Source organism: Ursus maritimus, unplaced genomic scaffold (assembly GCF_017311325.1).
Source record: "Ursus maritimus isolate PB19 unplaced genomic scaffold, ASM1731132v1 scaffold_5, whole genome shotgun sequence".
In the NCBI taxonomy this organism is placed as follows: Eukaryota; Metazoa; Chordata; class Mammalia; order Carnivora; family Ursidae; genus Ursus; species Ursus maritimus.
The window spans coordinates 41,759,765-41,785,263 of record NW_024426663.1 but is presented as its reverse complement, the minus strand read 5'-3'; the positions used below and the strand labels follow the sequence as shown (position 1 = coordinate 41,785,263).

Genomic DNA, 25,499 nt, shown 5'->3' with positions numbered 1-25,499 from the left:
TCACTGTGCCCCAAATGATAGGCCTTGAGTAAGGCTTATTTTATTTTTTTAAAGATTTTATTTATTTATTTGACAGAGATAGAGACAGCCAGCGAGAGAGGGAACACAAGCAGGGGGAGTGGGAGAGGAAGAAGCAGGCTCATAGTGGAGGAGCCTGATGTGGGACTCGATCCCATAACGCCGGGATCACGCCCTGAGCCGAAGGCAGACGCTTAACCGCCATGCCACCCAGGCGCCCCTTGAGTAAGGCTTATGACAGCTTAAGAAGTCAGGAAAATTTGCCTGGGAATTGACTGAAACAAAACCCAACAAAATCTCTTCAAGGTAGTGTGAAAAAAGTAAATCAAAAAATTTATGCACTTTGCGTGTTGTACATAATACAGCTATCCTCAGACCAGAGCTACTGACTTGGTATAGTGTGCAAAAATAGGTTAGGGATGTAGCAAGCTCAATGTAGGAAGCTCAAAGCTTCCTCTGCCAATTTCCCTTCTAATTTTCTATATAAAATGTTAGAAAAAAGCTGATAGACAGTAGTTAGAAGCAGTAACACTGACTGGCAATAAGAAATAACTGAGTTATTGTGCTGTGGTGGGATCATTTAAAAGTCAAAAAGCTAATCCCAGTAGGACCTACTTATGGTAAAGTACAGTATACTATGTTACTTATTTGTAATTAGCATGAGATCCAAAGATAAAGTGAGTACACAAAGGGTGTTTAATTTACTAAAGCAGAAAAAAAAAACCCTGAATTATTTTTATTAAAATGGTCAGACAGGAAGTATTTTGCTTTTCAAAGAAATCAGCTTCATATATCTAAAAATGCTGTCCTTTGGATTAGCTGATTTTTCAGTGGTGTCAAAAAGATGACATCCTGTTTAAAGTAGCATCTATTCAAGTACCCAGAAATATTTTCACCATCTTCCCTTTGTAAAATCCATTTGTCTTTGTAGTTTTCCATTTTCTGGAATAGCCCCTGAAATCTCTGTTTCCCTCCTCCTTTGTCTGCCTAACTCCTATTTAATGAATATCTTGTACAGAAAGTTTCCCATTTCTACAAACTCCACAATTCTAGGTTCCTTATTTTTTCCTGTGTGGTATCATAGCAGATAGCATTTTCTCTCTTATACTTATCTCTCTGTATTATAGAGAATCTGTATTCTTAACCATCTGATCCCTGAGCCCACCATTATGTCTCAGATCAGAGACATAGTTGTTGCTATCATGCTGCAAATAGTACATAGCATACGTCTTGGTACACCTCTGGGAACCTGAGGCCATTAGGTTTTCTGATGTGAGTCATCCTGAAAAGAAAATACTGGGACCATTGAACCAGACTGTGAGTAACTTGAGCCTTCTTTCTCTTTCTCCCATGTATAAAACAATGTTAGACCTAGGAACTTAGTGTATGTGTGTATGTATGTGGTTATATAAATAAATATTTATTGTATTTTTTAAATGTGTTTTAAAATTTTGTATTTTTGAAAATGAGTCAACACTAAGGTGAAGAATTTGGATTTCCTTTTTAGGAAAAATACACGCATTGTGGAATTGTAAGGTTTGTGTAGGAAGAGTGATTGAGTTGTGATACAATAGAACTGTGTCATAAAATCATTCTCTTCCTTCTTCCGGAAGAGATATGAGATTGAAAACTCAGAGATAGAGATATAAAGTTGCACTGAAGGGAGAAAGTAAAATCAGGGTGAGGGAAAAGTAGAGCCAGATATGAGGCTATAATGTAAACTTCAGTTACCTGCACATTTTCTCAGAGTGGACTGCAAATGGGTCTCTGATCTTCGTAGCAACTGACTCAAAAAGGGACAGCCCTCTGGTCAGAGCTTCACCATGGCTATGAGATGAGTCATCTCAACAACTATTTTGAAAGAATATGACCATTTTTTGTCTTCTAAAAATAAACATAACCTCGTTTTACTTTTATTCTGAAAAAAATACACATTTCTTATTAAAAAGAATCAACCAATAAAGAAAGTACAAAATCTCATGTAAATACCCCACTAGAGATCATTTTTGGCCACATTCTAACTTTTCAGTAGTTCAGAAAAGGAAACACTTGGTAACACAATTCATACTGGCTAATTTACATTCCCAACAGTATAAAAATCTGTTAATTTTCTTGCCCCCTCGGTAACACTGGGTCAGCGTTGCTAATCTTTCTTAGTCCTAGAAGAGAAAAATGATATTTGTTATTTTTCTATTATTCTTAGTACTGATATTTGATGTGACTTTTCCCATGGTTTTTATTAGACTTTATGCAATGTAATGAACAAGTATCCTTCACAACATCTTTTGATAGATCTGTTATGTTTCTTTGTAGGATTTTTTTTATGATAGCACTAAAATATGGGTAATAATATTTTACCAGGTTTTTAATTCAGTATCCGTCTTTCTGAGGCCGATATGATATGACCTGGTATTCAGTGTCTTTGTTGATTTAGATTTATCCAGGAATATATTTGTAAAGACCACTAGCTTTCCACCAAAATCCACTACCTCCTTCTTCCTGGACACACAGGTAGACTGCATTTACCAGTTTCCTTTAAAATTATGTGTGGCTACATGACCGCATTTTCTCTAGTGCATTGTCACTGGAAGTGAAGTGAGTCACTTCCTGGCCTCACCAGTAACGATCTCCCTTTGTTTCTCAGTGCTCTTTCTTCTTTCTGGCTGAATGAAATGGCAGTGCTTAAGGAAACCTTGGAAATCATGTGTTGAAGATGGCTGGAGAGCCGTCACTCTGAATCCTTAAATGACTGTGTGGGCAGAGCTGGCCTACCTGAACATCCACCTGGGACAGTTACATAAGAAAGAGATATACTTCTTATTTAAGCTACTTTATTTTTAGCGTCCATTTGCTACCACAGCTTAGCCTACCCTTATAGAATATTTCAGAAAATATAACTGAACAGAAATTGAACTAGATTCAAGTGCTCAATATCATGAGACTATGTTTTCTCTATCACATGACTCTATCTTCCTCCAAATTAACTTCATTCATAGATAGGTTTTCTCCACAATGTTAGATAGATGGCCCCAGAAGTTTCAGGTCTGTTTGGTCTTTATAAGTCATGATCATAGAGGTTAAGAGTCTTTCCTGGACCTGCAGCACAATATCTAAGGAAATGCTGATTGGCCCAGCTGGTATCATGTGCCCATCCCTGAAATAGTTCTTGTGGCTAAAGGTTTGTAATACTATGGCCAAATTTAGTTCACAATCCTACCTCTAGATAGAGGGGTAATAGCCTCCCCCCACCAAGCTCAATGGACAGAACAGGATCAAAAGGAGTGAAATAGTGAATGGTTCCCTATCTGAACAATAAAGAATAGACACCAGAGTACAGTATGGTTAGAAAGGATTTTCAGTTAATATAAGCATGAAATAAGAGGAGCCTGGATGAGCGTGGTGGTGTAAACATTAAAATGAAAGGAACAAATCAGAGGAAAATTAGTATATTTTTGTTGTTAAAAGGTTGGCATTGTTGGGGAGGGATCTAGTAGTAAAATCAATTGATGTTTTTCAAAAATAGTTCTAAACATTTTCAATTGTGGCAGATAATGCCTTAGGGCGGTGGCAGCTGCTTGCTTGCTGCATGGAGGGGAGTGAGCTGTGGGCCTGGTGGGCTTGCCCCAAGCCCCTGCCCGGCCTCCGCACCCCCATGCTGCTGCGCGGATGCCGAGCTGCCTTGCTGGTGGTAAAGTATTTCCCGGGACAGAGTGTGCTCTGGAGTTCTTGAGACCAAGTGTTTGCTGCCTCCTGGCAGCGGTGCCCAAATCCCTACAGCAGCCATGTCTTGACGGAAGACATGGTGCACAGGGAGTTGACCCCTGACCAGAAGCCCTTGTCCTGGGATCTTCTGACCGAGACCAACAGGGTGCCCTGCGAGGGCCCAACGACTCAGTCAGTGTAGTGTACATCCTAGAGGATTCTGTTGTGGACCCACAGAACCAGACCATGACCACCTTCACCTGGAACATCAACCATGCCTAGCTGATGGTGGTGGAGAAACGATGTGTTTACTGTCTGAACTCTGAGAAGAGGGGCTAGACCGAAATCCTTTGGGAAGCCCGGGTCTTCTCTAGCTTGTTTGGTGTCTCTAGAGCTGTCCAGGAATTTGGCCTCACCCTGTTCCAAAGCATTTGACCAAGACTGTGAAGGGCTTTGAGTACATCTTGACCAAGCTGCAAGGGGAGGCCCCTTCCAAAACCCTTGTTGAGACAGCCAGGGAGACAACAAAAGAGAAGGCACTGGCAGCTACAGAGAAGGCCAAGGACCTTGCCAGCAAGGCAGCCACCAAACAGTAGCGACAGCAGCAGTTTGTGTAGCTAGCCCAGGCCCTGGTATGGTAGGACGCCTGACCACCTGGCTCAAATCCCTCTGTGCTTTACACCTTGTACTTTATTAGTAAAAGTCAACTTCCAGACTAAATTTCCATAGTGGTAAAAAATACAATATTTGTCAACCTAACCATAAAAACGTAGTGTTAAGGATATTCATATTATAAAAGCAACTGAGGTTTTTGAATTAGGAAATGAGCAAAATGATAGCACTATCAAAGGATTTGAGAGATTTGAAGGGAAAAGCAGTGGGGGATAGGGAGAGATGGATGTCATAATTACTGATGCAGCAGCCAACACCATAGGTTTCCAAAGTCTTGGGGAGCCAATAAAATAGTGCTGGGCAGGTGATTTGCAAGGCTGGAATATAGCTAACAGTAAGGAGGAGGTCATACACCTGGACATTGGACATCAGGATTAGGCCACAGACAGGTCTCAGTGTAAGGGAATAGGGTCTGTCTTTCTATCAAGAATAGGCTCTGTCTAGGCCAGTGAGAACACTTTTGGTTACAGTATTTATGGGCAGTGGCAGTCTTTTTCTGCCTAAAAAACCTGGACTCAAATTAGAATTTCAGGAACAGTTTCTAGAACTGAGATGCAGGGCACAGACCAAGGGACAAAAACATGTTGCTACTTGATTGGTACCAGCAACAAAAGTGACTTCATAATGACCAATTTGCTTGAGCAATCTTACATGTTCCTCCTGTTTCAGCACAAAATTTCCTCAGATGGGAATTCGCAGGGCTTACCATAAAGATAGGACTTCAAGGATTAGATACTTAGGACATATTACAGGAAGACTGTCACAGAAGTGTAAGGACATCCAAGTAGAGCATTGCTTCAAACAAAAGTTCATGATTAGAGCTCATTAAGTGATGAGAGTTATAAATGTTATCCTGGTAGTTTCCATCATAGAGATAAAAGACAAAATAATGGAAGCTGTTCCTTCCTGTATCACTGGTGTAACTTAAATGAGCCACTGCAAAATAGCAATGGACTTCATCATTATTATCAACAAATATTTGAGTGTTCCACTCTGTGTAGATTCAAATTCCACAGAACAAGATGTTTATCGACTCTGAGGGGGGTGGAATATATGCTGTATTGCTTTGTGTTACAATCCTATTCCTTTATTTGCCTTGGACGCCACACTGAAAGACTTAATGCTTTTACATGTTTTAGTGTTATAACAAGTTTCCAACCTACAAATTACTTGAATTCCGAAAGTTCCACGTGAGCAGCTTGTTTGAATTCAACACATTTTTCCATTGAAATTGTGTTATGAATGGTAGTTCAATTTCCAGAATAATTCACATTCCTTTTAATCCACAGTTCATCTGAATTGCCGCACATTAGCAAAAACACATACTTGTTAGCAATGGAATCAAGAGAGATGCAATAACTTTACAGGTTTTTAAAAGGAGAGATGGAGAAAAAAGATGTACTTACGAGGAAAAGAATTGTTTTCAAGTGGACTTAGCCGAATTTTTTTTCCAATAGGTGTAAATAAAAGGCAGAAGATAAGGAGAACTCAAATTATGTGTTAGTCTTTCTAAAGGGCAAGGAAGCAGGTGCTATTTTAGATTATCCCAATCCCCTTGCAGCCAAAAGGTGGTGCTGTTGTCATACAATAGTTAGGTTGCTCTCAGTTCTCAAAACAAAGGGAGTATTTGGAAAGTATCTGCAAAGTGGTTTTAAACTGGATTGATAGGGAGGCAGGAAAAAAAGAAGGGAGGCAATATGAATTTGATTATATGTGGATGATGTTGACACATCAGGTTTTGTGGCAGAGGAGGTGACTGTATTAATACATTTTCTTTAATTTCTGTGTAAAAATTAGATATAGAACTGAAAACACACCTTTTCTCATCCATAATATTTTCTTTGAGCTTTAGTTTACTCAACTATAAAAATAAAGATTGTTGTGAGAATTAAACAAGAAAATAAACAGTGTCTAATAGGTACCATATACATAATTGTTGCTCAATAAATATGATTGTGTTCATCTCCTAAATGAGTCAGATAAAATTAATAAACTACATTAACATAATGTTATTTTGCTAAATTAAACTAAAATAGATGATCTCTGGACCCTGGAATCATAAAGAAGGAGCGAGAAGTAGGAAAAATGTTAAGCTTTATTATTTATTACGAAGAATAAAAAATTTTAAAGACTGATTATTTGATTCTTTTGTAGGTAAGTATCCTGATATGCATTACCAAGTAGATGTAGTCTATGTTTGTGCACAATGTATTTAGAGACACCTATCTTAAAGTAATATTAACCATTTTGCAGATCTTCACTATTTGTGGCCTTAACCTTTTTGAACATCAATGGAAAATAAGAAATAAGTAGGGAAAAATAGCAGGATAACACTCTTTATTGTAACCTACACAAGCAAAATGTGACCAAACTTTACTTTTCATACCTCTACAGGCCTCCTTTTGGTGAAGTCATGATTTATTAGCCTTGCTTTCTGTCAGTGAACTAGAGTAGGGAACATAGGTAAAATTTATGTTATCCAGTTTTATTGGTTATTAGCCAAGGTAAAGTTTTATTGTAGAGAAAGTTATTACTAATGAATAAAATAATGGGATACTATAAATAAATTGCTCTTACTAGAATTTCTTTCCTTTCCTGTCTGTGTTTTCATTGCTCGGGTTGGCCTTGGACTACCCCAAATTCTTCCCCCTCACTGGAACCTCTAGATTTGAGGGGCTGAAGGAAGTGTTGCCAGTGCCTCGCCAGTGAAGGCCTGCCTCCTTGAGGACTTGTGAATCCAACAGTTTCTCCCTCTTTGCTCTACAGACTTTTTTTTATGTCTTCCTAAAGACTTCTTGCTCCCAAGTGAAAGAATGATTTCTCACTGAACTCGTCTTGTCCAAACACTGGAAGCAGGCCTTAAGTCATGCTCCAGCCTTAAATCATAGCTCCACATCTGAAGTAGGCCTTAGATTTCCTTGGACTGTGGAATTGCCGGGAAAATCCTGCATTGTCTTCCCCCTGATTACTCAGGAGTTTGTGACCGATTGCTTAATGAACTCTGTGAAAGGTAAGGAGAAGCAAAATACATGATGCTCTTTCTGTCATTCACCAGATCTTGATTTTGTTTAGGGAACCAATACATGTGCTTGAATGCATTTCACAGTCTCAAAAGTGTGATACTTGGTCTGAATCCGTGATATTCATGGGGCTTGTTGGCTCTGCAGAGTGTGAGGAGTTGCCTCCAGGGAAGGGGAGGGAGCAAAAGGTGAGTGGTGTTGTGGACCCCTGCCTCAACTATAGAAGCTCTGCTTTGAGCAGTTTCATAATTCAACCTCTATTGAAGATATTTTTAAAGACGAGTTTGAAAATTATTGACACCTCAGCCTTTTACCAGCTGAGCCCAGTATTATACTCAGGATCTAGTTCACAAATACTGGAATAGTTCCTTTTAAGCTGATGCATATCACAGTTCATTAGATGATTATGTGCTTTCTTTCTATATCAAAATAGATTTCTATTCATTAATGATAAGTAGTGCCTGATGGTAACTAAATTAAATAGATTAATGAAGGGTATTAGTAATTTCGTGGATTAATAAATAAATACATATATTTTAAAATTAAGACTAATGTACCACAAAATGTACTCTATTTATTTTCACTAAATTATTCATATTTAAAACTCATTTATTCTGCGAATTAGTAAGGGTAGCTAATAGAGCAGTCCTCAACTCTTTTATGATCTTTGGTAAAATGACCAAGTATTACTCAATTTCTATAAAACTCTTTGGATCCAGAAATCAATAAAATAATCAGCCATATCTTCTACATTTCAAACCTGAAAAATAAAGTTTGGGCCAGGCCCAAGCTTTACAAGTGGCATAATTTTCTAATTCTCTAAATCTAGTAATATTTGCCACTGTTTGTTTATTCCTTCAGTTTCTCTCTTCACCACTCTATTGATAGCCCCAGTTGTTCAAGTTAGACTCTCAAGGTGAAAATCAAATACTTGATTAAATTTGTTTATATTAGACTATGAGTGTGTGCTAATTTTGATAGGGGAAGATATTATGCCTTTTTATATTAAGGATGTACCAGATTCAAATTTGCTTGCTTTAGATAGTGATTGTCACTAAAAATAAAATGAAGATCTTTCAGTCATAAATTTCCTCACTGTAAAATAGCCTTTTTAAGGGGCACCTGGGTGGCTCAGTTGATTCAGCCTCTGCCTTCAGCTCAGATCATGATCTCTGGGATCCTGGGATTGAGTCCCGCATCTGGCTCTCTGCTCAGTGGGGATTCTTCTTCTCTCTCTCCTTCTGCCCCTCCTCCCTGCTCCTGCTCTCTCTATCAAATAAATAAATAAAATCTTTTTTGAAAATAGCCCTTTTAAAACCTGGAATTGCTCTATGATTTATCTTAAAGCCTATTTAATTTAGCTAAAAAAATTTTTGGCGCCCCCTCTTATTCCTTCTCTTTGTATGCATATTTAAGACATTTTAACTCCTATGTCAGAATTCAGACATAGTTATAGCAGGATCACTGAATGTTAGTTTTCTTGTGTTATTCTCAATTATAAATATACTTTATACACTGGAGGTAATTTAGCCTTATAAAGAATTGTAGAATGTGTTACTTGAAGAAAGTACTTTATTCACTAAAGTGCCTGCACGTCAATCAAAACCTGAAATGGCTGCTTCTCTTTTATTTCTTCAGAGTGAGCACATTATATTACATGTACTAAATAGTCATGAATCTATCATTTGAATTCTTCATTTTAATGTTTACCTCCTTTTGGGGGTGGGGAAGCAAGTGTAATTACGGCTGTCCTTTTTCTGAGGGTCAAAAATTCCTTGCCATTTGGAAAATAAATGATTTTTACACAAAAATGTTTGACTTCTATAGTAATAGAAAGGAAGTAAATGCAATAAAATACTAGACATTTCTAGGACCCCCGTGCTTGATTTGGCAATGCATTCAGAAAACCTACGTCATGTTTTACTATAAATCTTCTTGGATTAATATAATAGACTATTCAATATGTATTTGTTGGCTAAATAACATAACATTTTTTAAAACTTTAAGTTTTTGTTTGCATATAAGATTACTGTGGAATTTGAAAAATAAGCAATAAATAAGAGTTTATTGTCCAAGTGGAAACCACAGGCACAAATTTGCAGTATGTTCATCTTTTTTTTTTTTAATTATGATATTCTTCACATGTACTTTCAGACTTCAGTTTTGCAAATTGTATTTATGGCTTTTAAAAAATGAATGAAGTCAGATTTAAAGAGTTACTTTTGGATTTTCTAAGATAGAAGCAGAGATTCCTTTTGGGAAACCTGTAAGTGTGAAGAAGCTAATAAGATTTTAGGTAATCCATTGAACTAGTTGGCCGTCTTACAAATTCTGAAAGCTTATCTGGAAGACCTCTTTAATTGCTTTAAAAGAAGTGTTACCTGCTGAGACCTGCTGACATAGTCATCCATACTCACATAAATATATGTAGAATATGTCAGATTATAGAATCATCACATTTTCAAGCAGAAATGCCTTATTGATCACTATGGGAAAATAATAGCTTATGATTATGAATAAAATGTTAGTTTTTAATTGGATATCTGGTAATGATACTGTATGCAAACTTTGTAAATGCTAATATTTAAAATCTTAAATGGCAAATGCTTGAGGGTGGAAGTCAGTAAAAATGCTTAGGTTCAAATGCTGGCTCTACTACTTTAATTAGCTATGTACATTTGGATAAGCTAATCATCCTATGCCTTTTTTTCCTCATCTGTAAAAGATGTTTTAAAGACAAGAACTAATATATGGAAGATACCTAAACACTGCCTGGTACATAGCAGGCTCTTAATAGATGTTACATCTGAGTAACTTCAGTCAGATTATCTTTTAAGTCATATGTGAAAATGGCTTTCAGTATAAGAATTCTTATTTTAGTACTCTTAATTAATGTTTTTTTTTTTTTAATTTATAGTGCTTCAGTATAACAAGGTTAAAAGTCCCCTAATCTAACCGGTGGAGTGTGTGGTTCTTGGCTTTCCATAGCCCTCACTTTCATGTTATGCACCAACACTTCTAAGCCTCCTTTCGTATGCAAAATTCAGTTGTTTCTATATCACCAGACAAGCTGATTTAGGATTATCACCTGGTTGCACTCAGAAAGGATCTTAATTTTGGCCATCCTACCACCATTTCTCCAAGCCAGGGACCCCTGTCAGGGTCAGTCTTGCTTATTTATAGGGGGAGAGCTATCTCAGAGATGTGTCACGTCAGTCAACCCAACCTCTTTTTCTACCCCAGTGTCACCTCCAAATGCATTCATCTCCCCTCAGGCTGTCCCACCAGTGGGAAAAATTGGGCTGGAAGTAAGCAGCTGGTGGGAAATATCACCAAGGATTATATGTGCTTATGGGTCACAACCAATGTAGGCCTCCACCTTTGATTTGGTAATAATAGAAGAAAATCCCTCCTCTAGTGTGATAGATAACCTTATGAGTTCTGAAGCACCAAAATTTAAAGATTAAAGGCTTCCCAAATACCTTCCCTGGGTTAGGAAAGGAGCAGTGACCTAGAGAAGGAAGATGCCTAAATCTGCTGTCTCCTTCTTCAGGACCATTGGTGTCACCTGCCTGTGACTGGTACCTGTCAAGGGTCTTACTAAAGGGTCACTAAGACCACAGGAAGGCAGTATTTATAGGTGCCAAGTTAGAAATTTTGTAATTCCTAACCCAACTGTCTTGTTAATATGTAAGCCTTATTCACCTTTCAAATGTGTAAGAACACCCTATATACAGAGGAGAGGGAAATTACTTCTAAATAAAAACAAAAAAATCCCCTTCCATTACTGATTCTTACCAGAACTGGTCTTTTAACATCATGATTACAAAATGATGGTATTTCAGCTCTGACACTTTCTTCCATAGTTACTGTTCAGTACTGTGGTGAGCAAGAGCCCTTTTATCTCCCCAGTTTATTTATCCATCTATTTATCTCTATCTTTTAGTGGTTTGGCTTTATGGATTCCTTTTTTTTTTCTAATGGCATATTTAGTTCTCAAGCATTTTGGTTTCAGGATCTCTTTAAACTTTTCACAATTATTGAAAGAGCTTTGTTTATGAGATATGTATTTATTTTTATCATATTGAAACTAAAACCAAATTTTAAGTGTTTATTAATTCTTTAAAAATGAAACTAGTACAGGGCGCCTTGGTGGCTCAGTTGTTGAACGTCTGACTTGTGCTTTCAGCTCAGGTCATGATCTCACGGGTTGTGAGATCGAGCTCCTTATCGGGCTCCACTCACAGCAGGGAATCTGCTTGAAGATTCCCTACCCCTGCCCCTCCTCTCACTCTCTCTCTCTCTCTGTCTCTAAAAAATAAGTAAATCTTTAAAAAGATAAAAATGAAATTAGTAAATTATTACATAAAGAAAATATTTTTGTTTTTTACATAAAGAATGCATTTTTGATCAGAAATAACTATATTTTCCCAAACAGAAACATTTAGAGAAAAGGGTAGCATTGCTTTATGTTTTACAAATCTTCCTGATGTCTAGCTTAATAAAAGACAGCTAGAATTTTTCATATCTGCTTCCTTATTCAGTCTGTTGCTATATCACATGTAGCCTCTGGAAAACTCCACTGCACATTCATGAAAGAATGGAAGGGAAAAAGGCAGATAACATTCTTAGTATTATTATTAAAATAGTGTTGGCCTCACAGTCCCTTTAAAAGGGTCATAGGCACCCCACAGAGTTCCCTGTAACAATTTGAGAATAGCTGGTCTGTAATTCCTTATTTTGGTGCTCAGATTTATCCCAGGTTTAGCAAATATCAACCCCTGTAGGCTGGCTCTTAAGTCCTGTGACAAGCCCCTCTTTTATTTATTTTTTTGAGAATTCTGTTACTTTCTGGCGTAGTAAGATGTTTCAGACTCATCTTGAACCCACTCTGCTGTAGGCCTAGAGTTAGCCATTTCTCTGGCTACAAGTAGAACTAGGAAAAGACATGATGTTTCTCCAGGAAAGACTTGGTACTTATCAGCCATTTCCCATCCACAGGAATTTCTTATTGGTTATGTTGGCTTCTGTGCCCTGTATCACCATGTATGTTGCTGGGCCTGTCTCTGTAGAGCAGTGTGGTTTCCCAGGTGTGGTCTGCAAGATGACTTGAGGTGATACAAAGACACCCATCAAAATTGTAAGAAATATATCTAAATTATATATGTTTAAACAAAAAAATACAACTACTGTTGATACTTGAACAGCATGGGTTTGAACTTTGCAAGTCCACTTATATATGAATTTTTTTTCAATAAATAAATACAATACTATAGGTGTCTTTTTTCTTCTTTATGATTTTCTTAATAACATTTTCTCTTTTTTGGCTCACCTTATTGTAAGAATACAATATAGAATACATATAGTATATAAGATGTGTGTTAATCGACTGTTTATGTTATCCATAAGCCTTCTAGTCAACAGTAGACTATTAATAGTTAAGTTTTTACGGTAAGCTATTAGTAGTTTGCCAAAAGTATTAGGTGGATTTTCTTTTTTTTTAATTATTTTTTATTTCATTTTAATTCCAGTAGAGTTAACATTAGGTGGGTTTTCGACTACATGGAGGGGTTGGTGACTCTACCCCCCGCACCTTGTTCAGGGGTCAACTGTTGTATATTAAGTGAAGCATTTCATGGTATTTTTAGGGTAAAGTAAAAGTAAATATTGAAAGAGAAAGACAAGCCAAATTAAAGAAATTATTAAGAATATAATACTATAAAGTGTGAAAAAAACACAAAGCTGGATTGAATGAAAATTGAATGTCTGACATTTAGGACCCTCTGCTCTAGATCCTTCTTGCCCTATCTGTGTCCAGGGTTCCCATACCCTCTTCCAGAAGGGGCAACAGATGAAATCTGTCTTTTACCTAAGCCTGTCATTTCCCTAATACCTGGGGACCTCCCCCTTTTTTCTTTTGTTTTAACTAAATAGGTTTTATATTTTTCTAAACAGAGGAATAGGAAATCTGCTATCCTAGGGCAATTACCTTTAAATCCATAGCAGTAGCGTTAAATTTTTTTAAGTTTGTAAAATAATGTGGTTACTTCTGTCATTTTTAAATCTATATGCCATTGACCATTATGATCTACTTGAATTCAGACTTTCTGTTTTCACTATTTTAATTAAATCTAATGTTGTTTTACTATTAAGTAAAAATACTATGCATTACTTTACATAATAATATTCATTGGGAATACTAATGTCAATTGTTTACTGTTGTATTAGGACTTATTAAGCCTATATGTAGATTAGAGTAATGTTTTTGTTATCAAAATAATTTTTAAATGTAAATGAGACGCTAAATTTTTGACACCTGTTCACGTACTTAAATTTGCTCTGTTTGCAAGGATGGAAATTTTTTGCTGTGATAAATAGGATTGTCTTTACAACTATTGTATGAAAGCATATTACTATGAGTAAGTGTACAGTTTGTGCATAATTTCTTAGTCATTGGGAGGAATAGACTTCATTCCCAGTTCTTAAAAATTATACAAGTAGAACTTATTAAAAAAGAATGGAGTAGTTTTAAAACAATTTATTTGGGGAGAGGAACTTACACCTAATTATAAAAAATTTATTCAGTAAACTAATGGCCTTATTCTGTATGTATCCTCTTCTTATACATGTTTGATGTCATCTATCTATAAACAAGATTTTTTTAGGAATTGTTAAGGAATTAGTTAAACTAACTCATGTATTTCTCTTTCTATCTTTTCATTTACACACAAATAGATACGATTTTTGATTTTTAAAAATCTTGGGGGACCTTAAATTAAGTTTATAGACCTAATGGTAGGAATAAGATGTTAATTTTTGTGTCACAGACATTTAAATACAACTGTAATATATATGCCTTCAGTGGTGCTACTGGGACTGATAGATCTTTCTATCCTCTTCCCATGTCTCAATTTTTTTATGTACGTTAAAAAGCTCAGAGAACACACACCTACTTTCAGAACCCATTTGTTAGCATTTTGTGTTTTAGATTATAGTTTTCATTTCTGTACTTGTTATTGCTAAAAGGAAGTACATCTTGGTATTTAGAAAAGAACTATATGAAGGCATAGGTATTTTGATTCTTGCAAACATTTATAAAATTTTCATGTAAACATAGTTTAGTATATGCTAACTTTATAGTAACTTTTGTTATTATGATGAGTTTATATATGTGGATATAAGTAGCATTTTAGTAAAGACCCGCATACATATTTTGAGCCTCTACTATGAGAATAATGCAGTTGTCATTGTTATAGGCTCCTTTTACCCTGACTCGTCCCTACAACTTAGGGACTTTACTAATACCTTAACCTACTGTAAATTTATTGGATAAGGTAAGCAAAAGGTAACTCCTCTTTTTAAAACTTGGGGAAACTCTGTGTTAGGATTAAATTAGCTTGATTCAGTGAGTCCATAATGAAATGCAGAATTTCCTTAACCCCATACTTCAGAGTTATTACCTGTTGATGGCTTGCCTGTGAAATCCCAACCTTTCACTTATTATTACTAAGGCAAAGAAAATAAAACCAGTCACTCATTCTTCTTAGGCTGCCTTTTTTGGCTTCCTTTCTATTGCATAGTTACCCCCAGGAATTTCCTTGGTTGGCAGTTGAAAGAACTTTTAGTTGGTAGAATTTCAGGTAGTGTGGGAGAGAGATTTGCAACAAGGTCATTTTGCTTAATTATGTCACTCAGTCTATTTAGCATGGCGAAGGTTGGTCCAGGAGTGGGAAGAGTAGTATTTTATAAGGCCTAAATTTCTCTCTCTGGCTGGTGTGATCATTGTTAAACCCTGCTCCTCCTCTCATAGTTACTCATCACTGTCATCCTTATTTCAGCTACCATTCCCGAGTAGGCAGGCACACTTGCTAACTTTTGGGAAGTAGCAAGCTTACCTGGTTTCCCCAGGCTAAAGGCTCAATGACAAAGGAACATGTTTTGAAACCACCATTTTGACAAAACTGCTTTGAAGGATATAATTGAGACTTTGCGGAAACAGAAGAAAATACCAAATAGTTTCATGTCTTTTATATGAACTTAAAATACATGCTAATCAAATTTTTATTATTAAGTAAGCCTATTGCATTTTCATCCCATCCCCAGCCCGTCTACACCTTTTTCTTTATTGCTACCTTTGCTGTCATGTTTCTACATTGCTACCATCCTGAACCAGTGTTGATCTCACACCTGAAGCATGGTACCCATAACTCACCAGCTTTTGCCCTCTTCCTTTAGATCCAGTGAGAAGTAGTCACTCAGATGGGTCACAGAATCCAACCCATGATTTAGTTACCTTGGTTTGCCAATGTAATGTGCGGACAGGGTGGCAGCAGGCTCTTGTGATTCATTGCATACTTAGTAGGGGCCATGAATAGCAATTCCCTTGGGCAGTAGCAGCAGCCACTGGAACTTCTAATACTCATACTTGCAGAATTTGAAGGACTTGAACACTGTTGATTATTAAAATGGGGGGTTTTTGGTTATTTTATTAATTTTTTTGGCCTTTGGTGCTCTAAGTTTAATTGGTTGCTTTTTTTTTAAAACACAGCATCTAGATTTTTTTCTACCAAAATTAATTTTGCGTATTATGACAGGAAATTTAAAATTTTTGTAGTAAGTTTAGAATTTGTTTTTTCTAACGTACATAATTCTAATCAAAACTATTCTTTTTCCTGATAAGTGTTTGACCATATGAGGAGATGTGCAATATCCAAAGAGAAAATATTACTTGTGGTAACTGCTGTGTCATGAGTTTATTTAAAAATAAAATAATCTCTTTTGTGTTACAGGACAAACTATTCGAGAGAAAAGAATTGTAGAAGCAGCTAATAAAAGAGAAGTAGACTATGAAGTTGGAGATATCCCAACAGAATGGGAAGGTAAGTTTGTGTTTTTAGTAGTATCTTCTGGAAGGCAAATTATTTATACAAAATTAGATGTTTATTCTTCTTACAAAAACTTTGGTAATTTTAATCTATGAAATTTTTTAACATTGCATTTCTTTGAAAGTTGTGAAGGTGTCACACTCTAGTACAGGAACACGTGTACAGTGAAAGGAACTTGTAAACATTAGCAGAGCTGGTACTAGGGTGAGCAAAGCGAATCTCCTACAATACAGGATTGAAGGAGGCACTCACTGTCCTGTGCTAACTGTGCAGTTGTACACCTCCAGAGTTTAAATATTGTTTCTGGCACTCACTACCCACATGAACTTGGGAAAGTAAATTCATACTTCTCGGTCTTAGTTTACTCTTGTACAAATTGTGGATAATACTTGCTGTTACCATCTGGAATATTTGCTCAACTTAAAATGACCCTGGTAACTGACCCCTGTTAAGACGAGGATGGACACCTGATCCCTATCAGGACTTTGGAATTAAGGTAAGAGTTCAAAGTGAGATAAAACAGTAGCAGTCAGTCTTTTAACACGGCTGGAACCTCAACTTCTAATTGTGGGTAGTTATCTTCAATCAACTATCTAAACTTTGTTGCAGAAAAAGCTGATTTACTAAGAAGAAAATGGAAACCAGTTTGCAAAAAGAAGGATATAGTGAGACAGAATATATCCTAGGCTTCCAGGAAGTTTCCAGTTCTCTGTTCCATTTCTTTCTAAATGAAGTTCAGATGCCTATCTGCCTTTGAATGCTAGTTGCTATCCCATATCCTTGTAAGAAATTTCCCTTTTCCTCACCAGTTCTTTGCCTAGCACCTGTCACATACTAAGTGCTCAGTAAATATATATTGAATACATGAAATCCAGCATTTGTAAATGGATTTTAGAATGATCTTCTTAATTTTTACAAAAATATCTCCCGGGATTTTTGGTGCGATTGTGTTGAACATATATATCACTTTGCAAGAACTGACATCTTAACAATAAATATCTTCTGACCCCTGGACATTATATTTCTCTTCATTTAATTTAGGCCTTCTTAAGTTCTCTTATGGAAGTTTGTAGTATTCATCATACAGATGTGGCACATCTTTTGTCAGAATTCTTCTTAAGTGGGGCGCCTGGGTGGCACAGTCGTTAAGCGTCTACCTTCGGCTCAGGGCGTGATCCCAGCGTTCTGGGATTGAGTCCCACTCCCCCTGCTTGTGTTCCTTCTCTCACTGGCTGTCTCTCTCTGTCAAAATAAATAAATAAAATCTTTTAAAAAAAAAAGAATTCTTCATAGGTATTTCATATTTTTGATGCAGTTGTATATGATAATTTTTCAGTATTAATTTTTGATTGTTTATTACTACAATTTAAATATGCAATAGGTATTTGTATATTGATCTTATATGCTATGAATTGGCTAAGCTCAGTTGTTAATTATAGTGGCTTTTTTGTCAACTTCATCAGATTTTTTTTACTTAGGTCATGTAGTCTGTGAATAAAGGCATTTTCTTCTTTCCAACCTGGATACCTTTAATTATTTTAAATCTTAACCTGTTTGCGCGGACTAGAACTTCCAGTATACTGTTGATTAGAAGAGATGAAAATGGATGTTCTTGCCTTGTTCCTGATGTATTACTCTTTTTATACATTGTTGATTGGTTTATTTAAAATTTTGTTTAATATTTTTATCTTGAGGTATATTGGTTAGTAACTTTCTTGTAATGTCTTTGCTTGGGTTTCATGTCAGTGTAAGCTGATCTCATGAAATGAGTTTGAATATATTCCTTCTTCAATATCTTGCAAAACTTTATGTAGAGTTATAATTATTTTTTAAAAATATTTGATAAACTTTACTACCGAAGCCATCTGGGCCTGGAGTTTTCAACTACAAATAAAATTTCTTTATCAGATTTAGAATACTCAGGTTATCTATATCTTCTTAAGTGATCTTTGAGTAGCATGTTTCTTTCAAAGAGTCTGTCCATTTCATCTAAGTTTCCAAATTTTTTTTCATAACACTGACCATAATATTTCCTTGTTGTCCTTTTAATATCCTTAGAATCTGAAGTGATGTCACCTCTCTCATTCCTAGCTTTTATGGCTGAATTGTGTTCCCCCAAAATCTATGTTGAAGTCTTAACCCGAGCACCTCAGACTGTATTTGGAGACTGTATTTGGAGATAGAGTCTTTAAAGAGGTAATCAAGTTAAAATAAGGTTATTAGGATGGTCTTAATCCAATGACTGGTGTTCTTATAAGAAGAGGAGATTAGGACACAGACATACACAGAGGGAAGAACATGGGAAGACACAGGGGGAAGACAGCCATCTACAATCTGAGGTGAGAAACCTTAGAAGAAACGGACCTTGCCAACACCTTGATCTTAGACTTCTACCTTCCAGAATTGTGAAAAAATGAATTTCTGTTATTTAAGCCACTGAATGTTCGGCACTTTACTTTGTTATGGTAGCCCTAGCAAACTGATACATTAGTATTAAGGATTGTTTATGATTCAGTTTTATTTCCTATTGTCAGTTATAAGCTGTATCTCCACTGAGTGGCTGTTTTTGGTTTTATAGACTACATCTTCAACATATCAAAGTCTTTATGTGATGTTTCCATTTCATATAGATACAAGAACCTTACAAAGATGTACTGCCATTTCTTCCTTCTAACATTTCTGTTATTGTAATATATTTTAGTCCTACTTGTTATACACTACACATTGCATTGTTATTTTTATTTAAATAGTGAACTAGGATTTAGAGAGATTTAATCAATAAGAAAAATATGACATATTTATTCATATTGTTACCATTTCTAATGCTCTTCATTCCTTTTTGTAGATCCACATTTCCATCTGTGATCATTTTCCTTTAGTGTCTAAGACTTCCTTTAACATTTCTTTAAATGTGAGTCTGCTGACATTGAACTCATTCAGCTTTGATATGTCAGATATATAGAGCCCAAACAGGCTGCAGTCTCGTAATCCTGAGATCCTGATCTGAGCCAAAATCAAGAGTCAGACACCTAACTGACTAAGCCACCCAGGCACCCCTGTCTGAAATATAAAGATACTCCTCTGGCTATAATATTCGAGGTTGATAGTTTTTTTTCTTTTCCTTTTAGTAGTTTAAAGATACTTTACATGGTTTCTGTGTAGAAATCTAGTGTCATGCTTTTCTTTGTCCCTTTGTATTTAATGCGTATTTTTTTCTTGTGGCTATTTTAAAGTTATTCTTTTTTTAACTGGTTTTCAGAAATTTGATCATGATGTACCATCATATAGTCTCCTGTGCTTGAAGTTTCATGAGCTTCTTAGACCTACGGATTTGTAGTTTCAGTCAATTTTAGAAATATTCTGCCCATTATTTCTTCAAATACTTTCCTCTGTGTCCCTTTCTGTCCTTCCTTTTGGGGACTCCCTTTACAATTTTAGGCTATTTGAAGTTGTCTCATAGTTCACAAACACTCTGTTCATTTGTGGTTTATTTTCTTTGGGTTTCATTCTGTATGGTTCCTCTTGCTGTATCTTCAAGTTCACTAATGTTTTCTTTTACACTGTCAAATTCCTACCAGTCCATCCAGGGTATACTTCATTTCAGACATTGTAGCTTTCATCTGAACAAGTTTGATATGGGTCTATTTTATATCTTCCATGTCTCTACCTAACCTGTTCAATCTGTCCTCTAGCTTTTTGAACATATGGAGTACAGTTATAACTGTTTTAATGTTCTTATCTGCTAATTCTACCATCTGTGTCTGTTTTTAGTTGGTTTTGTTAGTTGATTTTTTTCTCCTCAATATGCAAAGTATTTTCCTGCTTCTTTGTTGGCTTCACAATTTCTGATTGGATGTCAGACATTTAAAGTTTTTGCCTAGTTGGATACTGGATATTTTTATATTCCTATCTATATTGTTGAGCTTTGTTCTGAGACACAGTTAAGTTACTTGGAAACAGTTTGATCCTTCCAGGGACTTCTTTTAAGGTTCGTTAGTTGGGACTGGAACAGAGTTTAATCTAGAACTAATAATTCTGCACTGCTGATGCAAGTCATTGCTGATCACTCTCCTCTGCCCCATCAGTCATGACGTTTTCCACTCTGGGTGGTGGAAATTAACATTACTGTTGACCCTGTGTAAAACGTGAGGACTGTTCCTTCTGATCCTTTTGGGTGGTTCTTTTCCTGGTCTTAAGAGTTTCTTACTCGCATTAACTCATTAGTGCTTTGCTGAATACCCGATAGCAGCCTCCAGCCAATCTCCACAGTTTTCTCTCTGTGTAGCTGTGTTTGTGTCTGATAGTCTGTCCGTGAGTATTAGTCACCTTGGTCTCCCTAGACTCCCAGCTCCATCTCCATAACATAAGTAGTATGGTGATTTTAGCAGGATCCCCTCCCCATGCCACAGCCTAGAAACTCTCAAAGCAATAAGTGAGGCTTTTTTTTTTTTTTTTAACATTCTGAAGGGATCACTATATTTCATCACTTGATGTCCACTGTCTTGAAAATTATTGTTTCATGTAATTTGTCCCTGTTGCTCCATCTTGCCTGGAAGCAGAAGGCAGCTTTCTTTCAATTCATTTAATGCATTTGAAATTCATTTGTGTGTTTGCATGAATCAGCAGTTTATTCCTTTTCTATTGCTGAGTAGAATTTTATCATATTGATATATCAGTTTGTCCATTCACCAGCTGCAAGACACTTAGGTTGTTTACACTTTATAGCCTTTATAACTGGAGCCTCTATATAAATTCGTATTTCTATTCAGGTATAAATAAATATATGAACATAAACTTTCACTACTTTCAGGTAACTACCTTGAAGTAGCATTTCTAGGTCAGGTGGCAAGAATAGATTCAACTTAAACTGCTAAACTGTTTCTTAACATGGCTATCCCATTTAGCTTTCCCATTAGCACTGCATGGAGAGTGATAGTTGCTCCTCATCTTCACTAGCCTTTGGTGCTGTCATTGTCACTTGATCTGATCCATTGTGATAGGTGTGTTATAGTGCTTCATTGTGGTTTTAATTTTTGTTTCTCTAGTGCCTAGCAATGCTAATCATTTTTGCATGACCTTATTTGCCATTTGTATATCTTCTTTACCATGGTGTCTTATCATTTTGCCCAGAAATTTTTTATTTGGTTGGGTTTTTTCTAACTTGTTTATTTTTGAGGGTTCTTTATTTATGTTCAATACAATTCCTTTACTATATATGTGATTTGCAGATATTTTTGTTCCAGTCTGTGGCTTGTTTTCCATTCTTTTGACAGTGCCTCTTGGAGAGCACACATTTGTAATTTTAATGAAGTACAATTTATCATTTTTTTCTTTTATGTATCACGATTTTGGTATTGTAAGGAATTTTTGTCATGAATTTTTTCTTCTGTGATTTCTCCTAGAAATTTAATAGTTTGGGGTTTTAGATTTATATCTGTGATCCATTTTGAATCTATTTTTTGTGTGGTGTAGGTATCAGTTTCATTTATATGGATATCCTGTTTTTTTCCAGTACTATTTTTTATTGTGTTAAAATACACATAGCATAAAATTTACCATCTTAGCCAATTTAAGTGCACAGGTCAGTGGTAGTAAATACATTGACTTTATTGTGTAGCCATTGCTACCATCTATTCCCTTAACTCTTTTCATCTTGTAAAACAAACTCTGTACCATTAAACAATAATTCTCCATTCTTCCTTACCCTTCCCTGGCCCCTGACAACCGTCGTTATACTTTCTGTCTTTATGGTTTTGACTACTCTCTCAGCACTATTTCTGAAATGACCATCCTTTTCTCACAGTTTTTGCACCTTTGTCAAACATCATTTGGCTATATAGGTGTGGGCTATGTATTCTCTATTCTGTCCATGGATCTGTCTGTCCTTTTCCCAACGCCACACACACTTTTTAGTAAGTCTTGAAATAGGTCATTTGAATCCTCCAATCTCTTTTTTAAAATTGTTTTAATTAGTTTGGGCCCTTTGTCATTATATATGATTTTTAGTATCACCTTATCAATTACTACCAAAAAATCCCTCCAGGATTTTCATTGGGAATGCATTGAATTTATAGAGCAGTTTGAAATGGAATTGAGTTTTCTATGAACACAGCATATTCTCTCCTTTTCCTTAGGTCTATCCTTCATTTTTTTTATCTGTAGTTTTTAGCTTACAGATCTGGCATATATTGTATTAAATTAAAACCTAAGTGTTGGGTCACCTGGGTGTCTCAGTCCATTAAGTGTCCAGTTCTTGATTTCAGCTCAGGTCATAATCTCAGGTTTGTGGGATGGCATGGGGCTCCTCTCTCAGCAGGGAGTCTGCTTGAGGATTCACTCTCCCTCTGCCCCTACTCTCCCCATCCCCAGTCTCTCTCTAAAATAAATAAATAAAGCTTTTTAAAAAATAACCTGTTTCTTTTTTAGTTCTAGAAAACTTAGCATTTATTCATGAAAGCACATAGGTAATCAACTTACTTCAAATAAAATAACACTGCCTTATGATTCCAGCTTACTCTTCGGCTGCATGTTTATGGGGATAGCAAGATCTGAATGCAAAGCATAGACAGACACTGCTATCAGACACAGATGAAAGCTGCACACATTACAGCAGCTATTCCTAAATGTTTGTTAATTTTTAGGGGCTACTGCTAATTGTTTATTATTTCAATTTCAAAGTATTCATTGGTAATATGTAAAAATACAATTGATTTTTGGGGCATCTTGGTGGCTCAGTCATTAAGCATCTGCCTTCGGCTCAGGTCATGATCTCAGGGTCCTGGGATTGAGCCCCACGTCAGGCAGCCTCCTCAGTGGGGAGTCTGCTTCTCCCTCTCCCTCTCCCCCTGCTTGTGTTCCCTCTCTTGCTGTCTCTCTCTCTCTGTCAAATAAATAAATAAAATCTTTAAAAAAAAATTCAGGTATTTAAAAAAATACAGTTGATTTTTGTATCATGTACTTTATACAACTTTGCTAAGCTCACTTATAAACTTTAGTTTACTGTAAATTTGGGGAGGTTGTCTACATAAACAATGTTTGTTCTTCTGTTCCCTCTATTCCAGTAGGTGTTTTTTTTTTTTTCTTTCTTGCTTTCCTGTCTAGCAAGGACCTCCATGACATAGGTGATTAGAAATAGTGAAAGTGAACAGTCTTACCTTGTTGTCAATATTGGGAAAGCATTCAGTTTCTCACCAGTAAATTTGATGTTAGCTGCAGGTTTTTATGCGGTCACCTCCATCAGATCAAGAGAGCTCTCTTTTTTTCCAAGATTGCTGGGAATTTGTATCATGAATGATGTTGGATTTTGTCATTTTTTTCCCTGCATTTAGTTGATTTTTATGGTTATTGTCCTTCATTCTTTTAATATAGTTGATTACATTGATTTTATTATCTCTCATTTTTTATTGTAATAAAAGATACATAACATAAAAAGCTCCATTTTTAAGTGCCAGCTCAATGGCATTAGGCACATTTGGACTGTTGTACAATACCAATACCACTCCCAGAACTTTTTCCATCTTCCTAAACTGAAACTCCTTACCCATGAAACAGTAACTTCCCATTCCCTCCCCCACCCCACCACAGTGCCTGACAACCACTATTCTATTTTCTGTACCTGTGAATTTGAGTATTCTAGGTCTCTCATATAAGTGGAATCATACAGCATTTACTGTTTTATATCTGGGTTATTTCACTTAACATGATGTCTTCAAGGTTTATTCAGGCTATATCATATATCAGAATTCCATTCTTCTTTCCAGATAAATAATATGCCTTTTCCTGTATTTACCATATTTTGTTTATCTATTCATCCATCAATGGACATTTGGGTTGTTTCCACCTGTTGGCTATTGAATAATGTTGAGAATATGGCTATACAAATATTTGTAGGTTTTAACCTAATTATGTAAATAATTGTGGTAAACACAAATGGTTTAAAAACTCCATGTAAAAGGTAGAAATTGTCAGAATGATATAGAAGACAACTATATAGGGGCACCTGGGTAGCTTCAGTTGGTTAAGCATCTGCCGTCGGCTCAGGTCATGATCCCAGGGTCCTGGGACTGAGCCTCGTTTTGAACTCTTAGCTCAGCAGGAAGCCTGCTTCTCCCTCTCCCTTTGCCTGCCATTCCCCCTGTCTGTGTTCAATCTCTCTCTCTCACTGTGTCAAATAAAATAAGTAAAATCTTTAAAAAAAAAAAAGAAGAAGAAGACAACTATATATATCTTGTTTTTTGTTCTGTTTTGTTCTGTTTTGTTTTGTTTTAAGTAGGTTCCATGCCCAGCATGGAGCCCAACATGGGGCTTGCGCTCACAACCGTGAGATCAAGACCTGAGCTGAAATCAAGAGTTGGACGCTTAACTGGGTGAGCTACCCAGGTGTCCCAACAACTGTGTGTATCAAACAATTTACCGTAGTTGATAGTTATAGAATATTACAGTGAGAAATTGCAGAATACATTTTTTTTTTCATTTCATTCACCTGGATGGGCCATTTCTATTACCAAAAATGTCAGAGGAGGGAATACTTATGTACTTACTGTGTGAAGCCAGGTTTACCCTGATATTAACTCCTCTCAGAGATAATAAAGAGAAGAGTACTGTAAACCAATATCCCATATAACCATAGAAATCATTAGCAAAATATTAATTAGCTAACTGCATCCAGCAATATATAAAAAGGGCAATATACCATGACCATGTAGAATTTATTGCAATAATACAGGTTGGTTTAACATTTAAAGATCAGCATCTCCCCATGTCCCTCACATCCCACCCTTGGTAACCACCATTCTACTCTGTGCTTCTATGAATTCAACTTTTTTTCATTCCACATAAAAATGATATCATGCGGTATTTTTCTTTCTGCGTCTTATGTATTTCATTTACCGTATCTTCAGGTTCATCTGATATTGTCACAAATAGCAGGATTTTCTTCTTCTTAAGATTGCATGATATTCCATTATATATTTACAATTCATCTGTGAGTGGACACTTAACGTTGTTTCCATATCTTGGCTATTGTCAATAATACTGTAGAGAACATGGGAGCACAGATATCGCTTCAAGATAGTGATTTCATTTCCTTTGAATATATACCCAGAAGAGGGATTGCTAGATCACATGGTAGTTCTACTTTTTAATTTTTTGAGGTTCCTCCATACTGTTTTCCATGCTGGCTGTATCAATTTACATTCCCACC

General features: G+C 36.1%; 1 protein-coding gene, 1 non-coding gene and 1 pseudogene across 2 annotated transcripts in view; 2 read left to right on the top strand and 1 right to left on the bottom strand.

Annotated features, from left to right (window-relative positions):
• NDUFAF2 (NADH:ubiquinone oxidoreductase complex assembly factor 2) overlaps window positions 1–25,499 on the top strand; it is a 147,829-nt gene that overhangs the window by 71,142 nt on the left and 51,188 nt on the right. The window contains exon 2 of the mRNA XM_008691386.2: window positions 16,202–16,291. Within this exon, the coding sequence (XP_008689608.1) occupies window positions 16,202–16,291 (90 nt within the window). The remainder of the gene's footprint in view (window positions 1–16,201; window positions 16,292–25,499) is intronic.
• Window positions 3,605–4,337, top strand: LOC103663847 (annotated as a pseudogene).
• Window positions 22,742–22,908, bottom strand: LOC121100849. The gene has a single exon (XR_005832636.1). It is a non-coding gene; the product is annotated as a small nucleolar RNA SNORA23 (small nucleolar RNA).